General features: G+C 44.1%; 1 protein-coding gene across 3 annotated transcripts in view; it reads left to right on the forward strand.

Annotated features, from left to right (window-relative positions):
- LOC147603974 (uncharacterized) overlaps positions 1 to 26,323 on the forward strand; it is a 35,718-nt gene extending 9,395 nt beyond the window's left edge. The window contains exons 2-5 of one of the 3 annotated variants that reach the window (XM_086796091.1): positions 11,137 to 11,283; positions 25,017 to 25,097; positions 25,243 to 25,477; positions 25,975 to 26,323. In XM_086796091.1, the coding sequence (XP_086652217.1) occupies positions 11,137 to 11,283; positions 25,017 to 25,097; positions 25,243 to 25,461 (447 nt within the window). In that variant the 3' untranslated portion in view covers positions 25,462 to 25,477; positions 25,975 to 26,323. Of the gene's footprint in view, positions 1 to 11,136; positions 11,284 to 25,016; positions 25,098 to 25,242; positions 25,880 to 25,974 lie in introns of those variants that run through there. The other 2 variants (XM_086796090.1, XM_086796089.1) reach the window with 2 other exon arrangements.
- Positions 26,324 to 27,445: the final 1,122 nt, after the last annotated feature.

Here is a 27,445-nt window from a genome sequence, read left to right on the forward strand (position 1 = left end):
GGAGATCAATCGGATCATCCGGTTAGATCTTAGACACTATTTTTGCGTTTCCTGGTATCTCATGACTCTAGAAAGTGGTCCAAAACCCTCTCTGAACAGGCAGTGAAAACGGCCTCGTATCTCATAATATAGTGGACAGTGACATATGTAATGTAACTCTGTCTCTGGCTCCATCTAGCACAACTGACAAATCCTGGCCTCAGCTGGTACTCCTCTAAATCTGCCAGTCTCAATCTCTAGCTAGTGTGAGGATGTGCACATCTGACCAATAGCACATCCTACCCCATGAGAAAGATGAGTATCCATGTAGCTGGGTCTAATCACAAACCCATCCTCCGTGAGCTGGAGAAGATGATCTCTATAGAAAGCTATCTTCGTACCAAGCTCGTGTGTCAGCTGTATCCATGTCCTCCTAGTGTCCAGCTGAGTCAAGTCCTGCCTGATAAGTCTGGTAATCTCTGCCCGTGTGAGAGAGAGGGAGGGTGCATCCAGGGAGTACTGAAATGGAGGTAGCCTGTCCATACTAAAGCCATGCAGCTGGAACCAAGGTGTCATCTGTGCATACCAACATGATCATCTCCCTGTGATGCCAACTGTTGTGAAGACTCTAGGGCTAAGAGAGCATATCTGTCTCTAGGGAGAGCCCAAGTGCTATGTATAAAGGAGACTGATCGAGTGAGTGCCTCTACTACCAATGGGGGGGCAGCCATCTCTGCACCGATAATATCATGTGGTACGGAGGCCTTAGCTCTAATCATCCGGGAAATCATAGAAACCAAGGGCCTCTCCGTACATCTCCATCCATCAGTGCTACCAGCTCGGCTGTGGTGATCCACTGAGGGTCCCCATATCTCCACTCCATACAGCATGGCTAAAGTGACCAAAGTGTCAAAGAGCCAGAGCTTTGTTCGAGGTTCTTGAAACTGAACCTGTGAACACATCCTCTCTAGTCTCCCCAATGCTGCATAAGCTCTGGTCAATCTGGTCTCCGCTGCTCTCCTCAAGGAAAATAGTGGACCACTAAAAACCACACCAAGGTAAGTATATGCATCTGTATACTCCACTGTCTCCTGACCATATGTAAAGGTGGGTGCTGACCTCCTAACCCACTGTGCTGTGGTGTTAAACACCATCACCCTGGTTTTACCAAGGTTCACAGACAATCCACTGTCCTGTGCAAACGTGTGCAATGCATCCAAATGACGCTGCATCCCCTTTGGAGAATCTGAGATCAACACAATATCATCAGCATACAATAACAGTGGAATCCATGTCCCTGCTAGCTGTGCTCCTCTGTCACCCTCCCACTCTACATAGTCCGAAACCTCATCCACATACATCCCAAATAAGGTGGGAGAAAGGGGGCAGCCCTGTTTCACCCCAATAGTGGAGTGAACCATCTCAGATATACCTTGAGTAGTACGTACCTGCCCCACAACTGTCATGTATAAAGCCATGATTCCCCAAATCAGCTCTGTGGGCACTCCCATCTCATGTAGTCTGCGCATCAATCTGGCTCTCGGTACTGTGTCAAAAGCTTTGCGGAAATCCACAAAGCAACAATAAATCCTCCTGCCATATGATCTGCCCTCCTCAATAATAGCTCTGAGTGTCAAGATATGGTCAAGAGTGGAGAAACCTCTCCTGAACCCTGCCTGCCCTGATGCACGTATGCCCTCTCTCTCTGCCCATCTACTCAACTCTTGCTCAAGAATAGATGCATATAATCTAGCCAATGTGTGACCAATCATGATGGTACGATAATTCCCAGGAAGCATGGGCATTGGCATCCCTTGACTTGAAGATAGGCACAAGCGTGGACATATTCCAAGTCTCAGGAAAACCCTCACACATGGCTCGGTTAAACATCATAGCAATAAGCTTTGCAAGCATATCTCTGGCATGAATAAAGTGCTCTACTACCAAACCATCATGATCATATGCTCTGCACCTCCAGCACCGGAATACTGGAATCACCTCGGAGAGAGCACCCGCCAACTTGTTTCCTCGAAACAAAATGCCACCACGAACAACAACGAACTTTGCTTGGCTACAAATTCCCACACAAGTGTGCAGTGAACTCCAAGAATTGATGATGAGTTGCTGGACACACCGCGCCCATAATCCCCAATAGTGGATGGAAAACACATCACCTCCCAAAAAAGCCTCGAACAATGTACTCGGAACAGATACAGTTCATAATCTTTGCTACACAAAAGATAACCATGTCCTGCCAGATGTCTAATGCTTGGAACTCCGAATCATGGTCCCCATGCACTAGAAAGTGGAGCTGTAATCAGCCCCCCCTCCCACCCACAAGTCTCCTCTGGCTGGAAGCACATGGGGGATAACTGCATGTGTACTAGTCTAGGTCCTCCTGAGCCGGAAGCACCCTGGGAGCCCTAGATGTGTTACTAGAGGAATTTGTATCACTATCGTTTGTCGTGTCTGTGCCCTTTTTCTGAGATGAAGACTTGCCCTTGGTCTTGTCCTTCTTCTTGGACAAACAATCGTTGGACAGATGTCCTCTCTTTCCACAAGAGAAGCAACGACTCTGACCTTTTTGTTGAACTGAAGTAAGTGCCTGGTTAGAACTGTTAAGAGACACCTTTATCTTACCTTGAGAAACGAGGACAGACTCCTCCAAGAGTAGGGAGCTAAGATCATCAAAATCCAACTGAGTGGATGTTACCTGGTACCTCATAGATCTAGAAATCACATCATAGTCTGGGGGAGCTTGGTGAGGATAAGTGCAGCTAGTTGAGCAGAGGACAAAGCAGCACCCATTGCTAGTAACTGGTCATGGATAACCTTGGCCTTCATGAGGAACGACTGCATAGAACTGCCTGCAGGAAATAACAAACCGTAGAGTTGCCCTTGTAAGGTAACTACCCTCATCGACGAATCTCGAGGAAAGAGATCCTCCAATTTAGACCATACCTTATGAGCACTGGTGAGAGTTTGCATGGCCGGTGAGACCTCCTCTATGATGGTCCGCACAAGCATTGAATGCGCCTTCGAATCCCGATTCTCCCAGTCGTGTAATTGCGCAACGAATTCATGCTCTTGATCCTGAGTCCACCTCCTAGAGTTCTGAGGACGCTTGGGCTTCTTCTCACTGCCCTGAACAATATCCCACACACCCTTGTGGATGAACCAGATCCGCATTTGCAGCCTCCACTGGGCATAGTTTTGTTGGAGAATGCACAAGCGGAAGCATAAACAAAACTACAGAGAGGGTAGAGAGAGATTGTGGACAATATCACCTTTTATATTAGCTTGAAGGTTTACAATGGCAATTAGCCAGCAAGAGAATGGTGAACTTGTGCAAGGGATTGGATGAGATAGTGAAAATGGGAGGCCTCCTTATATAGTGAGTATGTGCACTTGGCCGACCAGCTCACGACCCATAAACAGAGGAGAAAATACAATAAATGTCCAATAAATGGTACAACCCAAATACATTGAGATGCATAAATTCTAATTTAACACCCCCTCTGCAGCTCATAGTGTGCAAGAGTCTGAAGAAGATAAGTCGATGAAGATGCAACCATGGATCCTCGAGCATCGCGAATACTAGAATCACCTCGGAGAGAGCATCCACCAACCTATTTTCTCGAAACAAAATGCCACCATGAACAGCAAGGAACTTTGCTTGGCTACGAATTCCCACACAAGTGTGCAGTGAACTCCAAGAATAGATGATGAGCTATTGGACACACCACACCCGTAATCCCCAACGGGGGACAGAACACATCACGTCCCAAAAGCCTCGAACAATGAATTCGGAACAGATCTAGTTCATAATTTCTCCTATACAAAAGATAACCATGTCATGCTAGATGTCTAATGCTTGGAACTCCGAATCATGGTCCCCATGCACCAGAAAGTGGAGCTGTAATCAGCCCCCTCTCCCACCCACAAGCCTCCTCTGGCTGGAAGCACATGGGGGAGAACTGCTTGTGTACTAGAGAAGTACACCATCTAGGTCCTCTTGAGCCGGAAGTGCCTTGGGAGCCGTAGAAGCGGTACTAGAATCTGTCACTGTTGTGTGTCATGTCTTTGCCCTTTCTCTGAGATGAAGCCTTGCTCGTGGTCTTGTCTTTCTTCTTGGACAAACAATCCTTGGACAAATGTCCTCTTTTCCTCGCAAGAGAAGCAGCGACTTCGACCTTTCTTCTGAACCGAGGAAAGTGCCTGGTCAGAACTGTTGACCGACACCTTCAACTTACCCTGTGAGACGAAGACAGACTCTTCCTCCAATAGTAGGGAGCTAAGATCATCAAAATCCAACTGAGTGGATGTGACCTGGCACCGCAAAGATCGAGAAATCACATCATAGTCTGGAGGGAGCTTGGTGAGGATAAGTGCAACCGGCTGAGCAGAGGACAAAGTAGCACCCATAGCCAGTAACTGGTCATGGATAACCTTGGCCTTCATGAGGAACGACTGCATGGAACTGCCTGCAGGAAATAACAAACCATAGAGCTGCCCTTGCAAGGTAAGTGCCCTTGCTGACGAATCTCGTGCAAAGAGATCCTCCAATTTAGACCATACCTGATGAGCACTGGTGAGAGTTTGCACGGCTGGTAAGACCTTCTCTGTGATGGTCCGCACAAGCATTGAATGCGCCTTCGAATCCCGATTCTCCCAATCTTGTAATTCCGCAACGAATTCATGCTCTTGATCCTGAGTCCACCTCCTAGAGATCTGAGGACGCTCGGACTTCCTTTCAGTGCCCTGAACAATATCCCACAAACCCTTGTGGATGAACCAGATCCGCATTTGAAGCTTCCAATGGGCATAGTTGGGTCCTTTCAACTTGTCATCCTTGTTCGTACAGGGGGGAGCCATATCCACAGCAACAAGAAACACAAATCTCAGCTCTCAAAGACTTCTCTGAAGTGCTTTCCAACGAAGCGAGGATCCAGAACCAGTCAGCCCCCTCTCAAACTTGAGAGAAGAGGAGGTTGGACAACAGCAAAACAGTCCAAGAAACCATCGGAACCTCCTACCGGAAGGGCAGGGACTCATGGAGGAGGAAGGAGATGTAGTACTACTTGTCTGGCAACACCACGTGCAAAAGAACTCACCAACAACTGATGCCGGAGCAGAAAACACAACCAAAACTCCAATGCTTGTCTCTGTAGAAGAAAACACAGCCAAGAAACTGGCCGGCAGCAAGAAGAGGGCTGGCTGGACTAGAAAATGCAGCATAGTAGGGAAACGCAGGCACTGTTTGGGACTGATCTATAGCCAGGAGGAGCTATGGCAGAAAATGCAAGGCACAGAAGAGATGGCGGCAGATTTGCAATATGATGGAGCAACCTAAACCTAAGCGAGTGATACCATGTTGGAGAATGCACAGGTGGAAGCATAAACAAAACTAGAGAGAGAGTAGAGAGAGCTTGTGGACAAGATCGCCTTTTATATTAGCAATTAGCCAACAAGAGAATGTTGAACTTGTGCAAGGGATTGGATGAGATAGTGAAAATGGGAGGCCTCCTTATATAGTGAGTATGTGCACTTGGCTGACTGCTCTAGGACAGGCCGACCAGCTCATGACCCATAAATAGAGGAGAAAAATACAATAAATGTCAAATAAATGGTACAACCCAAATACATTGAGATGCATAAATTCTAACAAGTTTGTCCATTCAGCTTGTCATCCTTGTTCGTAAGGGGGGGAGCCATATCCACAGCAGCACATATCTACACAGATGGCAGTTGCTTTGGGTATTGAAGTGGATGACATGGGTCCTCAAATTGAAGCAGGGACTGCCTTTGTTGCATGCCTATTATTGGCAAGTTGCTCATACACATTCAAGGCTATGTGGATCATGAGGATTTTTTTGTGGCACCTTTGAATGGCTGTGATGTATTGCTTGGAAAGCCTTGGCATACACGTATTGATCCATGGAAGGCTTACAAGACCAACAGGATCACCTTTATGCATAAAGGTTGAGAGCATGTAATTGATGTTGGTGAAGAGGGTGATACCATTCCCCTTGTATCTCATGTACAAATTAAGAAAGTAATGAAAAAGAGTGTTTTTGTGTACTTGATTTTTGTACGGGATCATGTTGAGGAAAATAATGTACATGTAAACACTCTTAGTAATGATAGGCTGAAATTCTTGCAAGAGTACAATGATTGTTTTGCTGATGAATTACCAAATGAGTTGTCACCCGTACGACCGGAAGATCATCACATTAATCTTGTGCCGGGTAGCTCACCACCTAATAGCCCAGCCTATCAAGTAAGTGCATCCCAAAAAGAGGAGATCATGAAGCAGGTGAATGAGCTTCTTGAGAAGGGTTTGGTTCAGCCAAGCTCTTCCTCATATTTTTCACCCGTCCTCTTACTTCAAAAGAAGGATGGATCCTTTCGTATGTGTGTGGATTAAAGAAGAGCATAGAGCTCATTTGGCCATTGTTTTCGAAGAACTCCGTAAGCATAAACTCTTCATAAATGCAAAGAAGAGTGAGTTCTTCTTGTCAGAGATACATTATCTTGGGTATATTGTGTCCAAAGATGGAGTGCGGATGGATCCTGCAAAGATTGATGCAATTCGGAATTGGCCCGAATTGAGTTTGGTGCATGAGATCCGTAGTTTTCTTGGATTATGTTCTTACTACCGTAGGTTCATTCGGCTCTTTGCATGGATTGCTTCTTCTTTGCGTGATTTGACAAAGAAGGCGGCCACATTCAAATGGACGAATGTAGAGAAGGATGCATTCCTCAAATTGAAAGATGCAACTACTCATGGTCCAGTGTTGATCATTCCGGATTTGCAAAAGCCTTTTAGTGTGGAATGTGATGCATCTGGAAATTGCATAGGAGCTGTTCTAAATCAAGAGGGACATGCCGTGGCTTATGAGAGCCGTAGAGTGCATGATGCAGAGCTATCTCTTGGCATTTATGAGAAAGAGCTCTTGGCTGTAATTCATGCACTTACCATATGGAAACATTACCTTCTTGGGGCTGATTTCACTGTGAAAACAGATCAGCAGAGTTTGAGGTATTTTCTTACCCAAACTAAATTGTCAGAGAAGCATATGAGGATGGCCAATTTCCTCTCTATGTTTCATTTTCAGATTTTGCACACCCCAGGAAAGAAGAATGTAGTGGCAGATGCATTGTTACGAAAGCCGTATGTAGCAGCTATCTCGGTTGCCTCTCATGGGGACTTGCCTGCCATGAGTGATTTGTATCATTCGGATGCTGATTTTGCCATTTTTGGTCATGCACATGCCTCATATGTGATCAAAGAGGGTTATCTTATGAAAGATAATTGCCTATGTGTGGTGTCTGACATGAGGCAAAAGGTTTTGGATGAGTGCCATGCTCCTCCATATGCTGGTCATAGAGTATGCCTACTACGCACATGATTGAGTGGTATTTCTTTTGGCCAGGTATGCGGAAGGACATAGAGGCACATGTACGTGCATGTATCACTTGTTAAAAGGTGAAATTTGGTAGCAAAAAGCACCAGGTTTGCTTCAGCTATTGCCTATTCCCACACAACCATGGGAAAGTATTACAATGGGTTTCATTATGGACCTACCACGGACCCAACAGGGTAATGATGCAATTTGGACAATTGTGGATAGCTTTAGCAAGCAAGCTCACTTCTTGCCGGTCAAAAAGACCATCAAAGCTGAGCATATGGTTAAAATATATCTTGCACAAGTGTTCAAGCATCATGGAATGTCGAAGTCCATTGTGGGGGATAGAGATCCCAGGACTACAAGTCTCTTTTGGCGGGCCTTATTTGATAACATGGGCACCAAATTGGACTTCTCATCAGCTTATCACCCTCAAACGGATGGGCAAAGTGAGGCTGCAAATTCAGCCGTGTTGGATCTCTTGAAATGTTATGTGGTAGATCAGAAGTCTTCTTGGGAGAAGTACTTACCGCTTGTAGAATTTGCATATAACAACACGGTGCATGAATCTACGGGAAAGGCCCCGTTTGAGATTGTTTATGGTAAGGTGGTTTTGCCACCCATCCTTCGCACAAAGGATGAGATATTTGCACCTGATGAGTATGTGAAAGACTTGGATATTGCTTTTGCTCAGGTGCGGACAGCCATTGCAAGGTCACAAGACAAGCATAAAAACATTGCCGACAAGCATAGAAGGCAATTGGATGTTAAAGAGAATGATTGGGTATTGCTGAAATTTGAGAAAGCAAGACTTGCAAAGAGGCATGGCAAAGAGGGTGCATATCCTAAACTTGCAACCAGGTACTATGGGCCTTTTCGAGTGATCGAGAAGATCAATGAAGTGGCTTTCAGATTGGCATTACCTAGTCATTGGCACATACACAATGCTTTTCATGTGAGTCTCCTTTGCAAGTATGTAGGGCCGGAGCCCAGGCCCCAGTGAAACGGTCATTGAGGATCCACCAGAAGTGGATGAGTTTGAGAAGATCTTGTAGCCAGAGCAGATTGTGTATCACAAGGAACACAAGCTTGCTGCATGCAAAGTTGTCAGGCATTACCTTGTGAAGTTTAAGAACTATCTTTCCATTGATGCTAAATGGGTAGATGAAGAGTTCTTCAGAGATTGTCCGCATGTGCTTCAGACATATTTGGATGCTTTTCAGTTGCGGACAACTGTTTAGAAGTTGCCGGGGGGGGGATGCCACCATTTGGCCACCGAGTTGGTCCACCCGTGCTTTCTCATCATGTATGTACATTAGACTGGTGTCCATGGCAGTTGTATATGCCGGGGATTGATGCCACTCATGTGATACTGTGGACTTGGCTTTCTGTTGGGACTTGTGCCTCTGTGTACATGCCCGGAAATGCTTGGTGGATTGGTGTTCCATTGGGTCTAGAACCTCGTGTACTTTCCTAGAGTACGTCTATTTTAGTATAGTCTCATGAACGGAGATTGTCCATACCAATGCTGCATTGCATAGCATCTTTATGTGCTTGCTTGCAATTGAAATTGCATGCTGTTTTCATGCTTGCTTGACCAATGTGTAGTTCCTGGTAAGGGGACGCTCGCCTGCGAGCCGTGCGTGTGAAACTGTGTGCTGACATGGTTATGTGGTATGTGACAGGTGGTAAGTATTGGTCATAAACCTAGCCTTAGGAGTTAGCACTAATTTATAAGTGAGTGTATACACACTTCATTAAGTTTTGGGCGACCAAAACTCACTTATAAATTATGACCAGCCCGGTGTTCATACACACTGATGTCCCGAGGTGGACAAAACCCAATGTCCACCACCCATACCTTATCCCCTTTGTACAAAGGGAGTAACTAGCCATGTTTCCACTCTAGCTTGCTCCTCAAAGCACCTGCCTGCCACCTACACTGCACAACTCACCACCTCACTCCTCCTCCTCTCTCTAGAGATTGGCGCCTCCTTCATGAGGGGATTTGGGTTGTATTTTCTGCACTTTCTCCTTCCCAACTCCATATCCAAGCTTGCTAAGGTGTTTCTCAAGCTTCCAAGAGTGTTTTTGGGTGCTAATCACTCTCTTACACACTTCGAATGACTGAAATCCAGCAAAACAGCTCTCTTTATTACTGTAATTCTTGGTCTTTTTGCTGAAAATCCTAATTTCAATCCTCCTTTCTCAAGTTGAACCATAGGGGAAGCTTTCCCAAGGTTCCCTTCATCCTCTTGAAGACTTTTGTCGCGAAGAAATGCGACAAATCGAAGATCTCATCACTCCAAGGACTTCCATCGCGAAGACTTTCGCTGTCGTCGACTTTACTTGCAATTGGTAAGCTTTTATGCTTAAATATGGATGCAAGGAGCAGGAGGGAGGAACCGGATTACAAGATCACATACCTTGTGTAGTGTTCTCTTGTCCTACGTGCTCTCTTGTAGATTGTTGCTACCATGTGTTGGTGGAACAGTAGAGAGTAGATGGTAGGAAACATGGGCACTTGAGAGGGTAGTGTGAGTTGCAAGTCTACATCGACAACCACTTGTTTGCAATACCGTATTCATATGCATTGGTATGGAAATCTGGTCAGAAATGCCCATGATACTATGTACTTGATTCTCCCAAGATCAATATACTTTATTTGAGGGAGGGATCGGCCGTTCCGGCTCATTGTGTGTCCCTTGTCAATTCAACAAATTACTTTGAGCATGTGTCCATCAAATCTTAGTGTATTTAAGTGTATTGATTAGCATTGTGTTCAACAAAGTTATATCCTCCTAGCCACTCTTTCTGGGGCTTCTTTTGGGAGGTATCTGGGACAGTTTTGAGAGCTTTTCTCAGGCTCTTTTTGGGAGAAATCTGGGACAGTTTTGGGAGCTTTTCTGGGTTTTTTTTTTTTGGAAGGAATCAGGGTTTGATTTGAGAGCTCCTTTGGGGCAGATTTGAGGCTTGGTTTTGGGGGCTGTTTTGGCACGGAATTCAGGCCTGGATTTGGCACCGTACAGGGTTGATGTTTTTGAGGCCGATTTGCACTGGTTTATGGTGCTGATTGGTACCCCAGGTTTTTGAGCAAGTATTTGCTGAGTTTTGTGGAAAATCCGGTGCAGGACTGCACCCGCACCTTGGTTTGTTTGTATCAGTTTATTCATTGGAATAAAGCAGTTCCTACGGGAGGCCGGCCGTTCTGGCTCAGTGCTGTGTTCTCTTTGGTATTGTTTATGGTTCTTCCACTGCATCCTAAAGTTTGTTTGAATATTGTGCTGTTTGTCTGTGTCTCGAGTGTTCTGGGGTTTGTTATCATAGGTCTGGATTGGTTTTAGAAGGCCTGGGGAACGCCCAAGGCAAAAAAAATATATTTTTGGGGGCCTTTCACCTTGATTCATAAATTAATGCATGCCCCCTAGGCTTTCCCTCTTCATATAAAGTGAATCAAACATTGGCCTAAGCCTTCTAGACTCCCTAATTATGCACACATCCTTAGTGGGAATCCTGTAAATACATGACATGAAATAATCCCTAGCTTGATTTTGTGCATTTTAAACTTGTGCTAAAGTTAGGTTTCTTTATGCATATGAAAGTCTCAAGCTCACAATGGTGGGCAAAGAAAAGGTTTGAAAGCTATTCTTCCTTTTGTACATCAAATGTATAAGCAAGCTCGAGCAGAAATGTAAATATGTGCACCTTTTTCCATAAGCCAAGTCACTTTTTTATGTTCATATTTTAGGGTTTGGTGATAGCGATGGATCAGCTAGATGAAACGGATGCTGCCTTGAAGATAGTAGAGGATACGAGGGCCAAAGCTAAACAGGAAAACAACCTTGTTGAAGCTCGCAATATGGGGATGCTTATAGGCCAGTTTCATACGCTGAAGGTACGTAACTTGTTTATGGGAAGGCTTTGGCCTCACTTCTTGGATGTTCTTTTTGTGTGAAGGTTTATTTGACCTGAATTTAAAAGAGAGAGTCAAGAGGCTCAAGTAGTGCGGGGTTTGAAAAGTGTGCTGTAAGAAGGTGTAGTTTCTTTTGTAACCAGTTGAGTATGAAGTGTTGAATCTTTGCAAAGCAACGGTTTTGACATGCATTGAGAAGATGTGGCAAAGGAAGCATGTAAGAGTTTTACTCTGTTTCAACTCCAACAAATCTGACAACTTACTAACCAAGCATATGTTTGACATGGAACCCTCTTTGAGTCAAGAGGCTCAGGTGTTGTATGCTAACAGAGGGCTGAATTGGTGATTGCTTGTGTGTAAGTGAGACGCTGGATTTTTTCCACATGTTGCTACTGTGTGGAATGTGAAAGGGCATGTGTGGCCTTGTGGTGTCCTTCATATCTTCACTCTTTGCTTGTGTATAAGCGAGGCAGTAGGTTTATTCCACATGTGGCTGCTGTGTGGAAGGTGAAAGGGCATGTGTGGCCTTGTGTTGCCCCTCATAACTTAACTCTGCTTGGGTCCAGTCCTCTTGTAATAAGGAAGGGAGGGAGGGTGGCCTGGAGGTGGGGCTTCCACGGCAGTGGACCCGTCCTCTGCTGCTTGTGCGCCGTGCTGCCTCTATAAGGCTTGAGAAGATCTGCAAGCGCATAAATACTTAACAGATTATTTTTGTGAACAAAAGATCTCTGTACAAGCCCCCAAACTGAGGAGAGGCTTAACCAGCCCTTAAGAGAGGCTGAACCAGTAAAGGCTGATACTTTGTTAGAGACACTTGCGGAAGGGAAAATATCAATATACAGATTTAGGTATTGAATTGACTTAGACAGCAGTCAAAACAGAGATCATTCACCACATGGTCACCAGCAAAAGCTGGCTGAAAACTGAAAAAATCTCATTGTGCATAGACAGATCAGGAATGGAGCAACCTTTTTACTCTTCTCCTTCGATGTCAACATTTGCATTTGCTGAAACTGCAGTCTCTGAAGGTGTGGGTCAGTGCCCCTATAGAGTGCCTAACCTACACTATGCGTGTCTGCTTTCACAGGAGAAAGATATACCAGTGGAAAGCTCAGGTTATTAGTCAAACTTAACAAAAACCAAAGTGAGAAATGAGGGGGAATTGGGCCTAGTTATTGGAAATTCCCCCCCTTAGCTGCCTATTGGCATGTCCGCCAAAAATTGGGGATGTTTCTTCTTTTGCAACCCCTAAGTTTTTTAAAAAACATATATAAAACACCCCACCCCCCCCCCCTTCCCGGGCCGGATGCCCCCCCTTCACGGGCCGGACGCTCTGGGGCCAGCTTCTGTCCTAAGGCTGCTCCAATACTTCTCCTGAGTTGCCCTGTAATCTACTTCAACCTGAAATATGCTGTGTTTTTTTCCTTATGTAATGTCCCACAGGGTCTTGTGTTGCTCCTTGGTTCCCAATATTTAGGCCTGCTTCTGTGCATTGAATATCCCTTCATAGGCATGCATCCTACACTAACCCTGTATGCAAACCCTAATCTTCGTTGTCAATCTCATCTCTCCCCATGAATAGGGCTCATAAACGTCCCTAACTCTCCTGTACCACCCTGTACATAGCCTCAATAGTCTGTCTAAGGCTTGAAGCACGTGACATCACCTCCACCTTATCTTTGAGTAGGAAAAAATTAAGAATTCAGATCCCATTAAATAATGTTTCCAAAGTCTTAAAGCATGAACAACATCAGCTAATTCTTTGTCATATGTACTATAGTTTCTTTCTGCTAGTTAAGCTTACGGCTTTCATAAGAACAACACTTAAGCCTTGTCCACTTCCATCAGTAACTACAACAAAGAATGGTCGTTGAAAATTTGGGAGTGTAAGAACTGGTGCATGGGCCAATGCTTTCTTAAGTTCAGAGAAGGAATGATCCTGTCTACTAGTCCAATCAAAATATCTAGCTTTCTTAAGAAGTTCGGTCAAACGATGTGCAATGTATGCAAAATTTCTAACGAACTTCTTATAGTAACTACATAATCCAGGGAAAGATCGGAGTTTGTGAATATCACTAGGCCTAGGTTAATTAGCAATGCTTTCGATCTTTTGGGGGTCTACTCAAATACCATCAACAGAAACAATGTACCCTAAATATTCAATCTCGTCTTGAAAGAATTTTCTCTTTTTAGAATTGACATAGAGCTAATTTTCTTGAACAAGTGAGAACACTTTTTCTAAATGCTGTTCGTGTTCTTGATGATTCTTACCGAAGACTAAGATATCATCAAAAAACACTACAACAAAATTTTGATATTTCAAGAATATTCTATTCATTATTCTGTTGAAAGTAGCCAGAGCATTAGTCAAACCGAATGGCATAACAAAAAATTTATAATGACCAGTTTGGGTTCTAAAGGCAGTCTTGAAGATATCTCCTTCGTCCATTTGAATCTGATGATAATCGGACTTTAGGTTAATCTTGCTAAAGACTTGGGCTTCCTTAAGCTTATCTAGCAAGTCATCCACTCGAGGTATCGGATATCGATTCTTGATAGTAATTTTGTTTAGTGTATGATAATCGATATATTCCATTCTTCTTTTTAACGAGAAGAACTGGAGCGCGGAGCACCAAATAGAGAACTGCTGGGTCTAATCAATTCTTTCTCTAATAGTTCTTCAACTTGTCTTTTGATCTCTTTTTGCTCAAGCATGTTGACTCGACAAGGAGCTTTACATAGCGGTGAACTACAAGGTAGCTTTGACAGTGCGTCTAACATGATCACTTTCTTCCTCGTTAGAGTAGGAAGAGTCACGCTTGCACTTGGAACGCTTCATTTGACGCTCTAATTTGCGTCGGAGTTCACGCTCACTAGCAATTCTCTTGTAGTGCTAAGATTTGCTCTTGCATAGTGGATTGTGTAGGCAGAATGGCCATTGCAATTAAATAGAGAAAGAAAATGCGATTTAATAATATAAATAAATAAATGAAGACGGAAAACTTAGCTCTTGAATCGTTGAATTCGTTGTCAAATGGTTGGTCTAGGCACTGTCCTTCAAGAATTGTTGATATTTCTTTGATGCTCTTGGATGTCCAAAAATTTTAGTGCAAGAGGCTTTCAATTTTTTGAAAAAAGAGATTAAATCTTTTCTGAATGAAAATTTGAAATTTACTTTTGTTGAGCTCCCCTTCTTTTTATTCAAGATCTCTTGAATTGGTTTGGAGATAAGCTTCTAAGGCTTATATAAGCTTTTTATAAGCTTATATTATAAAGCTTATATTACTTAAGCTTCCTAGTAAAGCTTATTAAGCTTTTAAAGTAAAAGAAAACGGTGCTTCTTCTCTTCCGAAACCGGCCGTGCACAGTGAAGAAGAAGGCAATGGAGTTTCTGTCGCCGCCGTGGAGAAGAAAGAGAGAAAATTTGCACTGCCCGTTGCCACCGTGAAAAAAGAGAGGGAGAGAATTTGAAGCTAATTGTTAAGCTCTCCTTTTTTTTGGAATTTTTCTAAAAGAAATTTCCCTCCAGGCTGCGTTTTTCAATGATTTTTACAATAATAGACCTTCCATTATGGATTTGCTCAGCTTGCAGTGGTTTAGCAATTTGAAGATTGAGCTCAAACCTTCTTCAGTAGTTGATTCAATCCATACGGGTAGATCATAGAGAGGTTATGAATTTGGGAATACCACTTTTCAAGAAAAAGGTAGTTTTATTGAACTGTAGAGTGGTTTGCCACTCCCTTTATTCTTTGGTCTTTTCCCCTTGGGTAATAGAGTGCAACTCTTCAAAAACCTTTGAATCAAGCTTTCATTCAATTCTTGCCTCCATCTTCCTAGATCCTTGCTTTGATATCATTGACGTGGATCTAATTTCTAGGACAATAGAGTTAAAAGAAACTTGTAAGAATTTGATTAAATCAAATCAAATAACTTATCAAATACCACATGTTCAATATATTCAATATTTGAGTGAAAAACAAATAATACTTAGCTCACAAAGCACGACTCCAAAACTGGGTGCAAGCATCCCCCCTTATGTGTGGCCTCTCCCCACACATGAGTATTTTACGAGATATTTTATTCCAAATTAGGCCATAGTCTCCAAAAATACAAAAAGGTACTTTTCTTGTACGACACTCTCGTATGTTCAAAATAAAGTGCCCATAAATTGAGCTAGGGTTTAAAGCATTTCATGCTTTACAAAATATTAAAGTTCAAGTCTATGCTTGATAAACTAAGGCTTTTCAAATAAATTAAAATGTGCACAAACTAGCACATGTATATACAAAGCTTGTTTACAAAAATAGTGTGCCAAGTAATAATTATGTGCGAATTCTCCTCAAATCTTCGGAATCCTCTTCACCTATAAAATAATCAACAATAAACTGGTAAACAAATATTCCATAAATATATAAACCATAACCATACACATGTTTGCCAGACGTAAGTAACATAAGAATCACCCTTCCATACAAACCAATTGAAACAAACATTGGAGGTCTTAAACATACGTCAATATCCACCAAACGTATTAATATTTATAATGGCATCATATATGATATTAACATGATTTGGCTTGCAAAGGTAATCCAAGTGTCTTCGAATTATCTAAGAGGGTAGAATAATATTTTTAAGAGGGCTTAAAATATATTTCCATAACAATGCTGAATTAGGGTTTCAGAAATTAGGATTTGCGTTTTAGGGTTTGTTGGCAAAATTAGGATTTGCGTTAAATCTACGTTTTTTCATTAGCGTTTTGCTCATTTTCAGAATAGTATAGTGCTAGAAAGCCTAAATTTTAGCCTAGCGTGATTCTAGGGAGTTTAGAAAGCATATAGAATGCTAGGGTTAGGGCTTTTGGGCTGATTACAACAGAAAAAACAACAACACAATATCATGAGTTCAGAGGCAATGGACGATGACTTTCTCAAGACACCCAACAAAGAGTTACGGCATGAGGAAGATGACGAACGATACAAAAGGGAACAAGAACGCTATGCCCAATATGAGCCAAAGCTAGAGCCAGAAGCCAAACTAGAACCATAGAAAATCTCTCCGAATCTTATGAGGAGGAAGAGACTACATGTGATTCACAAGATATTGAGACCGCACTAGAGAACATGAAGACCAAGTATGAGATGAAGTGCAGTCTTCAATTGGACCAGAACAGAATCGAAGCAAAGGTGTATGGATCACCCTTGTGCTCCAAGCTTAACAGGAGGGGATGTCACGTGCATCTGTTAATCTTGATGCTCATAGATATGGATATTCTCATTAGCAAATATATGGGTAGATTTTGCAGCCTGGCAGGCTCCCGGAAGTGCCCAAGACATAGCCCAATGGTTGGGTTGGGACATCTTTTGGGCATAGTTTGGACACAATATATGACTTTTTGGACAATGTTTTGTGGGAAAAATAGGCAAAACCGACTTGATTACAAATTCATACCTTTTTCCTATAAATAGGATCATTAGGCATTCATTAGAATCATCCATCAAAGATCAAGAGGATCCATTTGTTAGAGTCTGCAAGGCAGCAAGGACATAGTGGTGGATCAGCAAGAGCTTCTCTTGTCCGATTGCAAGTAGAGGGTTGCAGGGATCTTTGGTATGCATCATGAAGCTGTGAATCAGCAAGATCATTGTATATATAGCATGCTTTGGCAATATACAAGAGATTAGGTCTATCTCTCCTTCTCTTTTGTGTCTTTGCTAAACATAGGATTAGCGTTAATCTTCTTTGCTTAGCTTTAATCACGAACACACTTCCGCAACGCATGTTACATTGGTATCAGAGTATTAGGCTGAGTAAGGCTAAACACTGATTCAGTCTGAGATGAAGGTGCATTGCTCCAAGGCACAAGAAAGTGCACAGGTACGAGGCCCAAGGCAAGGAACACAAGACAGGAAAGAACTCTAGGGGGTTGGTTGGTGATGTTCCACAAAGCCTAAGGGGATGGCTGTTCTATGAGTCGGGTGCCACTTGGGGCACACCAGGAAAGGCTTTTAGGCAACGGTTCCAGGGGAGGTTGATCCTCCAAGGGGTGGAGTGAGTGCCAGACTCATTTCTCAAGAAAGAAGACCAAAGACAGTGTTCAGGGACAGGGTAGGAACGGAATGGGGACTGGATGAAATATATCCATAGATCTTCATCAGAGTTAGAGTCAATTTGGAGACCGGGCCGAGTGTTTAGGGAAAAGATTGCCAGAGAAGGAAGAATGACAGAAGGACTTCGGGAGTAGAATGGGATGATGATAGTCATCCAAGAAAACAGATTAGAATCCCGTCATCAAGTTAGCAGATGGGGATGTCGTGTGCAAGACATGCACCGGCTCATCCCAGATCTAGTCTTGAAGAGGCAACATTCTTAAAAAACAGATCAGAACCAGACTATGGAGCACAGGTTGCTGCTTTGGCAAAGGATTTAACTGATGTAGGACATGGTGAGCTGTCGGTCAGCGCTCGAAGACTTGGAAGACCTGTCGGCCTCAGCTTAATGTTGGAATAATGTCCTGGACCTGGCCGACCAGCAGTTGGCCAGTCCATAGTTTCTCTCCCAAACCTATAAAAGTTACCAATGCTCATTGTTATGGACCATTCAGCCCTTGCTTGGCTGGGTCATAGAACTAGGCTTAGTTTAGGTTTAATACCTGTTCATTGAAGGTAGCCAAGTTCTGCAAGAACACTTGTACCCTTTTGTACATTATGATATACTGAATACTCAGCTCTCTCTCTCTCTCTCTCTCTCTCTCTCTTCTCTCTCTTTTGCATGCGTTTTGCATCAGCATGTTCCCAGATGGTGTTTAGGGCTGAAAGAAGAAGAAATAAAGCAAATACTCCTGCTTGGAGGGAGGGGCCCTTCAGTGGGTAATTTGGGACCCCATTTGGTGTCAACTACATCTTTTAGATTCATGTATGCTGTTTTAAAGGATTGCTACTCACTAAACTTAGGTTTAAAGAAGGCCTCGTTGTTTCACACGGTCCTAGCTTGGCACATGCTACAAAAAGACTCAAGAAATTGGGCAAACATTGTCCAAAGTTATCATTCAGGAGTTTTGGTCCTTTTCCCATCACCAAGAAGTTAAGTGATGTTGCCATGCAACTGAGGTTGCCAGACAGTTGGACGATGCACAACGTCTTCCACGTCTCTTGGTTAAAGCCTTAGATCGGGCCTTCATTGCAGAATGTTCCAGAAGAGCAGCAACTAGAAATGGTTGATGAAGCAGAAGTGGTAGAAGCTGAGCAGATCCTTCTACATCGTTGCGGTTCCGGACGACGACTTCGCCAATTTTATACCAAGTTCAAAGATCAAGGGACCCATGAAACTGTTTGACTGGATGAAGAATTCTTCCCCGAGTATCCACAGTTATTGGTGGACTACCTCGAAGCCATTAACCTGTCGCCAAGCTAAGCAGGAGAGAATGTCACATGCGTACATGGTGACACACTGGCTTATCAACAACAGTGCAAGAAACATGTACATAAGTAGTACCTTGATAGGAGATTTTGTCATATGCCGTGACCCCATTGTGAGCCCCAGTCTGGGACATGTTAGGCATGAGCTACGTAGGTCAGTCTTCCAGCCATAGAGGTCTGTTAGGTCAGTCCTCTTAACCCACTTTGGAGAATTCAGCAAGTAGTCCTCATGTAGGTACATGTAGATGGCAGGCTTAGGTGTAGAATGCATTAGAAGCATATTAGTTGCATCCATATAGTAGGGGCCAGTCCTACTATATGAAGGTAGCCCCAAGGCCAACCCATGAAGGGCAAGTCTTGCTATGGGTGAAAATCACCATCAGCTAGCATTAAGACCCAAAAGTCTAAGCATGTGTGCTTAGGCAGCGTGTCTTTGCATACTTTAGCATCCTTTGTGCTCTCAACCCTAAGGCATCAGAACCTCAGCCTTTTCCCAGAGTTCTCAGAGCACTATCCCTCAGTCTGGGGCCGACGTATTCTCTCCGAAGATAGCTTCATGGTCGCCTACAGCTTATGCATAGTTCTGTGTTAAAACCCTAAAGATCTCTCTAGCTAATCACTATGCAGAAACATGTATAAACCAGGTATATACTCATCCACCCGACCACCCCTGAGCCCAAGGGTGCACACATAAAATACAATGAAGTACCACATACCTTACCTTGGTGTCCTATACCACCAAGAGATATGACTTCACTCCAGCAGCACATAGCTCTAGCATGAAATGACAAGAGAGTAGATACAATGCTCTACACAAGAGAACATCCCTTGAGAGCGCCCCATGCCCTATGCCCCTATTATATTGGAGGGCCCTCAAGTGACTCTTGACTCACCATTTCTATGTGTGACCCTTGGTTGCCTAACCCTAACCTCAACCCAAGGTTAGACCGAACTCTTGCTCCACTAGAGCATGCTCCCTTGCTCACATGCTTAGGGTGGGTTAGCCTCCTAGTATATGCGCAGTTAATGTGCACATAACATTCTGCCCAGTGTTTGGTCACTTTGTCCTTGCGTTTGGTGGTCAGTTAGTTAGTTTGTCCGCTCAGTCTTGTGGACATAGTTCAGCTTGAAGAAGTAAAGCAAATACTCTTGCTTGCAAGTTGGGGCCCTTTAGTGGGTAATTGGGACCCCATCTGGTGTCGTCTCGACTACTCTTTCAGTTCATGTATGTTGTTTAAAGGATTGCTAACTAAACTCAAGTATAAAGATGGCCTTGTTGTTTCACACAATCCTAGCTTGGCGTATGCTACATTCTCCTACTAGATTTGCATGATCTTCAGCTTGCTCCTTGGCCATCCACTTGAAGCACCTATGTTTTGAGTATCCAAGCTTTTATAAGTAAGTGCACTTTCTGATCGGTCCTCATCAATGAGGATGGTAACCATATCCTCATATGACATCTGACGGGCCACTCTAAGAATAGTGAGGGTCTCTGCATACGTAGAAATCTTTTTTGAATTGGATAGAGGTACTACTTTGATATTGTGCTCATTAACTTGCAACTTGAGGGCAGTGAGTTGCTGAAAAACTGAGCCTAGGTGTTCTTGTAGAGTTTGAGCTTCTTTCCTTTTCATATTATTATTATTTTTGCTTGAGAAAAACTTTGGAATTATTAATCTTGTTTTCGAACAGATTTTTTCCATACCTATTTGGCTGTTTGTCTAGGTCAAGATGATGTATGAGGTTGTCAGCTAGTCCCAAGCCGATGTATGCGAGTGCTTTGTCATTCTTGTCTTGCCAAGCTCGCACTGTGTCACCAATTGGCCGACCATTTGGTCCATTCCTAGTTTTTTGCGTCTCGTTCACTTGAGGCCAGGCCGGTGTCTCATGTGAAGAGGCCAGTATTTTGCTGACATGGACGGGAGCCAGACTGGTGCCACCCGTGTGTTAGCAGGATGGTGTCGTATGGACGGGAGCCAGACCAGTGCCACCCGTGTATGACCTGGACTGTGTTCGATCCATGGGACTGTCACGCCATGAAAGAGCCAGTATTCGTGCCGTGTTTTACCTATGGGATTGTCACACCTAGGGAAACTCGTGCCTGGAACTGTGTCTTACCTATGGGACTGTCACTCCATAGGAAGACCAGGTTTTTATGTATTAAATGTCGTGCCAGTTTTGTGCCGACAGATATTTTGTACTTGTTCCATGAACGGGAGATATGTCCATGTTACTTTTTGCACATGCACACATATTTTGCATGTTTGAAACTGTTTTCGCATGACATGTATTTGTGTGTTTGCCTGCTTGACGTGTTACTTACTGAGCGGGGACGCCTGCCAGTGAGTCGTGAAGTTTGCCCTGTATTCTGACGAATTTCAGTGCATGTGAACAGGTGGTAAGTATATGGTACATGTTGTTTTAATGTTTTATATTCTAACCCTTTGATTTATAAGGTTAGGGGTTCACACTTATTTAAAAGTGGGCACCCCCTTTGGGCACCCACTTTGGGGCCAAGGTGGGGAGCCTCACTTTTAAGTGAGTGTGGGGGTGGGCATGGGCACCAACCCCCACTAATCCCCCACATGCATGCGTGAGTATCTCTAAGGTTAACTTCACTTGAATTTTAATTAAAAGAAATCTCTCTCTCAAGCGTGGGGATCCATCGCTTCCTTCAGGCGTTTATTTCACCAACCTGCGCTTCCTTTCTTGGAGGCGATTGTGGACTGGCTGCAGCCAAGCATGCTCTCAGGCGGCTGCTGCTGAATCCATATGTGCCCCTGCTCCTACAGCAACCAGGCTGCGGGCGGTGCCACTCTGATTTTTGCTGCTGGCGCTGTCATTTTTCCCCTGTACTCTGGCGCATGCTCTTCATGGAGGCGACCCTCTGCTGCTGGCTGCGCCTGCCTCTCTACAGGAGGCTGAATACTGTGGTAGATGGCTGTTTGCTCTACGGCTGTTAACTCCACGCATGCTGCTGCTCTTCACAGACGGCTGACTACCTTAAGGCTACTGCACTTCTATACCCCCTGCTGGCGGTTATAAACTACACTGGTGGCTGCGCTGCATATCCTGTGGGCTCTCACTACACCACAGGTGGCTACTCCTACAGCCAGGTGTCGCATCTAATCAGCAGGTGATTACTACTACGAGCTGTGCTGCTGTCTACAAGGGCGGCGTATACCAGTACTAGCAGACGACGCTGCCCCTTGCAGGCGCTTGTAGTGTTCATCTACAGCCAGGTGACTACATCCCTGATATCCTCCACTGGTAGCTACACACAGACAGATACCTCGGGTATACCATCCACAAGTAAGTGATTTTCAGATTTGAGTAAAGTATTATATGTTTAAATCTGATAAAAGATTCAACCCGCTCGGCCAACACCCGTTCGGTGCCGGGTTGTCCAAGCTGTATTGGCAAACCTCGGTCCAAAGGTGCTGAGATCGGGAGAGCCAGGCGTTAGTACGAGAGCGCCTGTTTGTGCGTGGTCTCGGAACACCAGTGAGGCGCTCTCCGCGGAGTCCAGTGAAAGCACAGGACCGTAGCGATTGGGCCACACTAGTGGTCGTTCTGCTTCGAGTTTTCTTCATCGAAATCCGAGCCTACTTGTTTGGTATTGTTTTCATATGTACATGGACATTATCTGGTTCTCAGAACCCATGGAGCATTGTATTCATTAAATACTCCCAATAAATATATCATATATTGAGAGGGGGGTCGGCCCGTTCCGGCCCCAGTGCTGGTGTCCATTTTTCCATTTCTGCTCATTTAAATTCAAGTTGTTTTTAAGTTGTCCATTTCATATTTGTGGTTTTAAAGTTGTGCTATTAAGTGTGTGGGTGTCCAACGGAGTCTTTCCCACTTGACGGGATCGGTTTCACACTGCCGGGGATCTCTCCTCTCCTTTGGGCTCTTCCTTAGTGCCCTTGACCACATTCGTGACTCCATCTTCCATATGAGAAGAAGTTAGATCTTTGTTTGCCGTGTACGGAAATCTGCCCTAGAGAATTTTCCAAAGGCAATAGCACTTCTGTTGTGATCCACGTAGGAGGTTGACTTTGCAGAAAGCCCCAAATTTTGGATGCTGCTGACGGGTGGTTGTGTGTAGGCGTCGAAGATTTGCAAGTGGCGTTGGTGGAGGGAGGAGCCGGGCGACAATAGTAAATAGAAGATGGGCCAGTAGTGACAGCAGCAAGCTGGAGCGTGGGCGGACAGTAGGTGGGTGGTGGCATAGCAGCAGCACATCGCCAGCTTGGGTGGGCAAAAGGCAGCGCTAGGCCACCCGGTTGGGCCGAGCCGTGCACGGGCAGGTCGCAATCATCTTCGCCTAGGTTAGTTGTAGAGTGCAAGGGTTCACACCCTGAGCTGTATGGCTTCTGTAGCTTACTCCAGCTCTGATACCAATTGTTGAATTTCGGGTTTATAGTGGTGCAAGCCTAAGCTATGGGGGATGAAAGAGATCCATGTTGCGTGCGTAGAGAGAGAGAGAGAGAGAGAGAGAGAGAGAGAGAGAGAGAGTGTAAGCCCATGTATCCAAGAGATAAAGATAGAGAGGGGGAGAGAAAGAAGGGATTTGGGAACTTTGCACAGTCCTCGCCCCCTTTCAAGAATTTATTCAAGAACAATCCATGGGCACGTTGGCCAGGATCAGTACAATCAATGAATACAAAACAAACAGATATGCCGATGTAGGATATCCAAGTCGAGGTCAATGTCGAGGCACGAGATCTTCGATGCCAAGCACACCACGGGGATGACCCACAAGAATCTCTCACCGGGCTAGTACCAGATCCGATACCCAAATCCAAGTCTAGATCCAAGAAAAGTCCAAGTCCAAGTCCATACCCAATCTGTAGGAAGATCCTCAAGAAGTTTCTCGAAAAAGCAAACACCAAAGTGGCGGATACGAGGGCCCGACTACCAATCCCCCGTGCTGTGGATCGTAAGGAAAATGCTGGCAACGCCGGTCCTATGACTCATAGGGAGTGTTGACATGCTCATTAAAGGACACACATATAGAGGGTGTTCACATCTAAGAGGGCATTCCCACCTACTAGACTTTGAATATCCAACAATAAGAACATACGAGCTTTTTTTCTGAAAAAAAGTGGCCTGCTTTCTGCACATATCTGCTGCTGCCTTTCTGCGCATGTACACCTATGCTTTCTCCTTACGGCTGTGTTGGCTGTGTTTCCTACATGCCATGGGGGTTCGCACCCAAGTCAGCCTGGTGGGCTGCTGGCTGTGTGCTGGTGGCATGGCTAGGCTTAGCCCCTAGCCGGCTGCTTAGGGTACATGGCAACAATCCCTCCTTCGCAAGCCTATCGTGGGTGGGTACTCGACCAAACACATAAAATTAGCGCTTCTTTCCATACATCACACAATCTCAACGCCAGAAAATCCTTGTAAACTCAAATTTCAACAGAGCAATTCTTTTAAGGAAAGGGAAGTGATGAGAGAAATACTTGGAATCCCGACATCTACACCTAGACATGCATACCTTTGTCAGCCTCTGTGTTAGGGTTGCTCTAATACCAACTCTAAAGTCCTTCCCAAGATTTGCCCTAATCACAGCTGAAAACACAGTCAGTACTAAACCAAATCAGTAGGTAGCAGGCTAGTAGCTCACCTCCCAACCACGACCGGCATCCACCGGTCTCCCCCGAGCCAAGGCTAGGGCTCCTGCACAATCCCATAGGCCCATGTCTCCGGCGTCCTATACCACTGAAGCCTGCCCGAAGGCCTTCGATACGCCAACCTATCTACTTGCCATTGGCATGGCATGAGCACGTCAGCTTTCTTGGTCCAAGCCAGACCTGCAGTGGTGCATCCGCACAACTGTGTCTCATCATAACCCAGGCCCTCCGTATATAGTGATAACTATGCCATAAATATCTAACCCTTATAAACAGCCATGAAGCCTGTTTTATCAATCCAAGAACCCTAGTCAAGTATTTGTATGCTAATCCCTAATCTTGGGGCCCCTTACCTCCGTTGGATTAGGTCTCTAATCCGTAGATTATTGTCCAGGTACATAATAGGGTGTACCACATAGATTTTCTTTTGGCGGCTAGTTTTTCATTTTCATTTGGCTTGACGTGGTGTTTACTCTATGGATCATATATAGCATCTTTTTGGTTTCATAGAACTCTCTCTCTCTCTCTCCCCCACCCAAAATAAATAAATAAAAATAAAAATAAAAAAAAGGAAAATAAACCCTTCGCTTCATAGCTCATGCAAATTTAATTCTGCCCTACCTATTTGATAGTCAAAAGTGGAGATGATGCTTTTTTGCAGGGACATTTGCAGGAGGCATTACAACATTACAAGGAGATGATTGATGAAGATGCCAATGATTTTCGACCTTACCTTTGCCAGGTATGCTCCCTTGGTCATGAAATCCCTGCTGAAGTATGGCCCCAAGAGAGTTCACTTTTTTTTTTTTTCTGTTTGTGACCTGTTTTGCCATGTTTTTTCTGAATCGTGACAGAGGCTTTGTTTAATGAGACGTTGATTTCTGCAGGGAATCATTTACAGTGTTTTAGGGGACAAGGCCATGGCTGAGCAGCAGTTCAAAACGTATGAGAAACTGTGCCCGAAAGATTTTCCGGGTCGAAAATTTCTTGACGGGCTCATGTCTAGAGCTAGGAAAGAGGGACAGAAAATGTATGATCTAAAGCAGAAACAAAAATCAGGAAGTTCCACAAAAGGCAAGGAGAAGCGAAGCCGGGAGCAATCATAAGACAAGTGAGCAGAAGGTACATCTTCGGTTTTTTATAGCAGTCGGCGTAGTTAGCGTCCATGTTTTTGCTGTTGAAGGTAAGTCCTGTTCTCCAGTAACGTAAGAGCTTCGAGGCATTAGGGGATTGGATGAGGTTCTTTAGGTGCTCTTCCCTTATGTATCTTCATGCTTGTAATCAAGGTTGAGTAGGATGATTACAAGGTGGAGGTTCTTTAGGTGCTCTTCCCTTATGTATCTGTATGCTTGTAATCAAAGTTGAGTAGGATGATAACAAGGTGGACGTCAGTGGTTTGCATAAGTAGTTAATGACCTTGTGCTCTTTGCTCTGGCGATGATCTTTCAGAAGGGAGGAAGTCGGGAGCCAAGATATGAATTTTCATCATATGGATTGCAATTTTTTGAAAAATTTCATTGCCATGGATGTAGGGTTCTTAATGATAGCATGTTAGGTGCTCATGTGCGTGTTCATCTGGTCCTTTTGAAGCAATTTCCTGTCTCTGAATTTCTACATAGGGGTGGAGAGGAAGGGGAGGGCCAATGGGCGATTGCTTACTGGCCTTGTACTCCATTCCAGCATATGAATAAGAGTGAAGACCTGGGCACGCTACTATAACGCTTTTAGAACATGTGGCCTTGTACTCCAGAATAAGCGTGAAGACCTGGGCACGGCTTTTAGAACCTGTGGCTTGCCTTCTTCCAACCTGATGCTTAAAAGTATTTAGAAGCGTTGAAGTTCAATTTTAGAAGTGTTGAAGTTCAATTTTAGACAAAATTTAAATCCCGGGTTTGATCTTAAGTAAGTCCTTGTATTTATCAGAGATTCATTTTGGAGAAAATGTTGTTGGGTGGTCTTCCCTGTTGACGAACAAAGACTTCTTTGCTAGCAACCTCGTCATGCTCTTTGCCAACTGAAGCGTTAAGGTGTAGATCTTCCAGCTCTTGCTTTTGTAGCTGGATCGCCATTGAATACTCACTAAAGCTTCCCAAGCGCTCACTAGCAGCAGGCCACTGATCTCATCTTCTTCGTTGCACGTAGGAGCTTACACCAGCAGCAACATTATCAACAAACACAATACTGTAGTACTGCGCCTATGATCGTTGAACCTATCACGATGTTGAGCTTGCAGACTGCACAAAGACACCAGTATAGCAGCACTGCTAATGAATACGAATCACTGCATCACCTCCTTCTATAGCCTCTATTGTTTACAAGGAGCCCTTATCATCACTGCTTTACCCCTCCTCACCCACCGTTGGTTCTATTCCACCCATTACCAACCAAAGAAGATCTTTATAAAGAGGTGATAATCTGTCTGTATAGGCTCTCCCTCCCAACTCAGTACCTAATCCTCTCCAAAAGTTCACTTAGACCTTCTTTGGTTATACTGAACTTCACAAAGAAGAAAGAAATCTCTATGAACGCACGTCCCCCTTGAATCTACACATCGAAAACCATATTGCCATATGTACATAGACCTCTCTCTCTCTCTCACCTTGAGGAAGTCAACCCCAATGAAAACTCTTCCGATCCCTCTATTGTTAACATGAAAATCCTCATGTTTTCCCACCCGAAAACTTCAAATTTGAAAGAGAGGAGTTCATAAACACCTACTCACACATGAGATACTCCTTAGTACCACACTCGTGCACTATGACTAGAGCTCATTGATAAAGCAACTCCACAACACATGAAGAACCTCAACCCCAAAACCCAAAGCACGTCTTCCAAATCAACCACAAATAGTGTAACGTCTTCTTTTTTTGCAATGAAGTGTATAAGAACTTGGACAAATGAAAGTTGTAGAAGCAAAGATTGATTTCAACACCCCGTTATAGCTATCAAATAATTGCAGTCTGGTATCCATTGACTTTATCCATCTCCCTTTTGAAAAGAAACCTTCAACATTATTGGTGCCTAAAGTAACTTATTGATATTTTGATGTGTGTCCTTCCTTGAAACACCTTATAAACTTTATATATCAAC

This window comes from Cibotium barometz, chromosome 63, assembly GCF_041138505.1.
Source record: "Cibotium barometz isolate CiBa-2024 chromosome 63, ASM4113850v1, whole genome shotgun sequence".
Taxonomy (NCBI): Eukaryota; Viridiplantae; Streptophyta; class Polypodiopsida; order Cyatheales; family Cibotiaceae; genus Cibotium; species Cibotium barometz.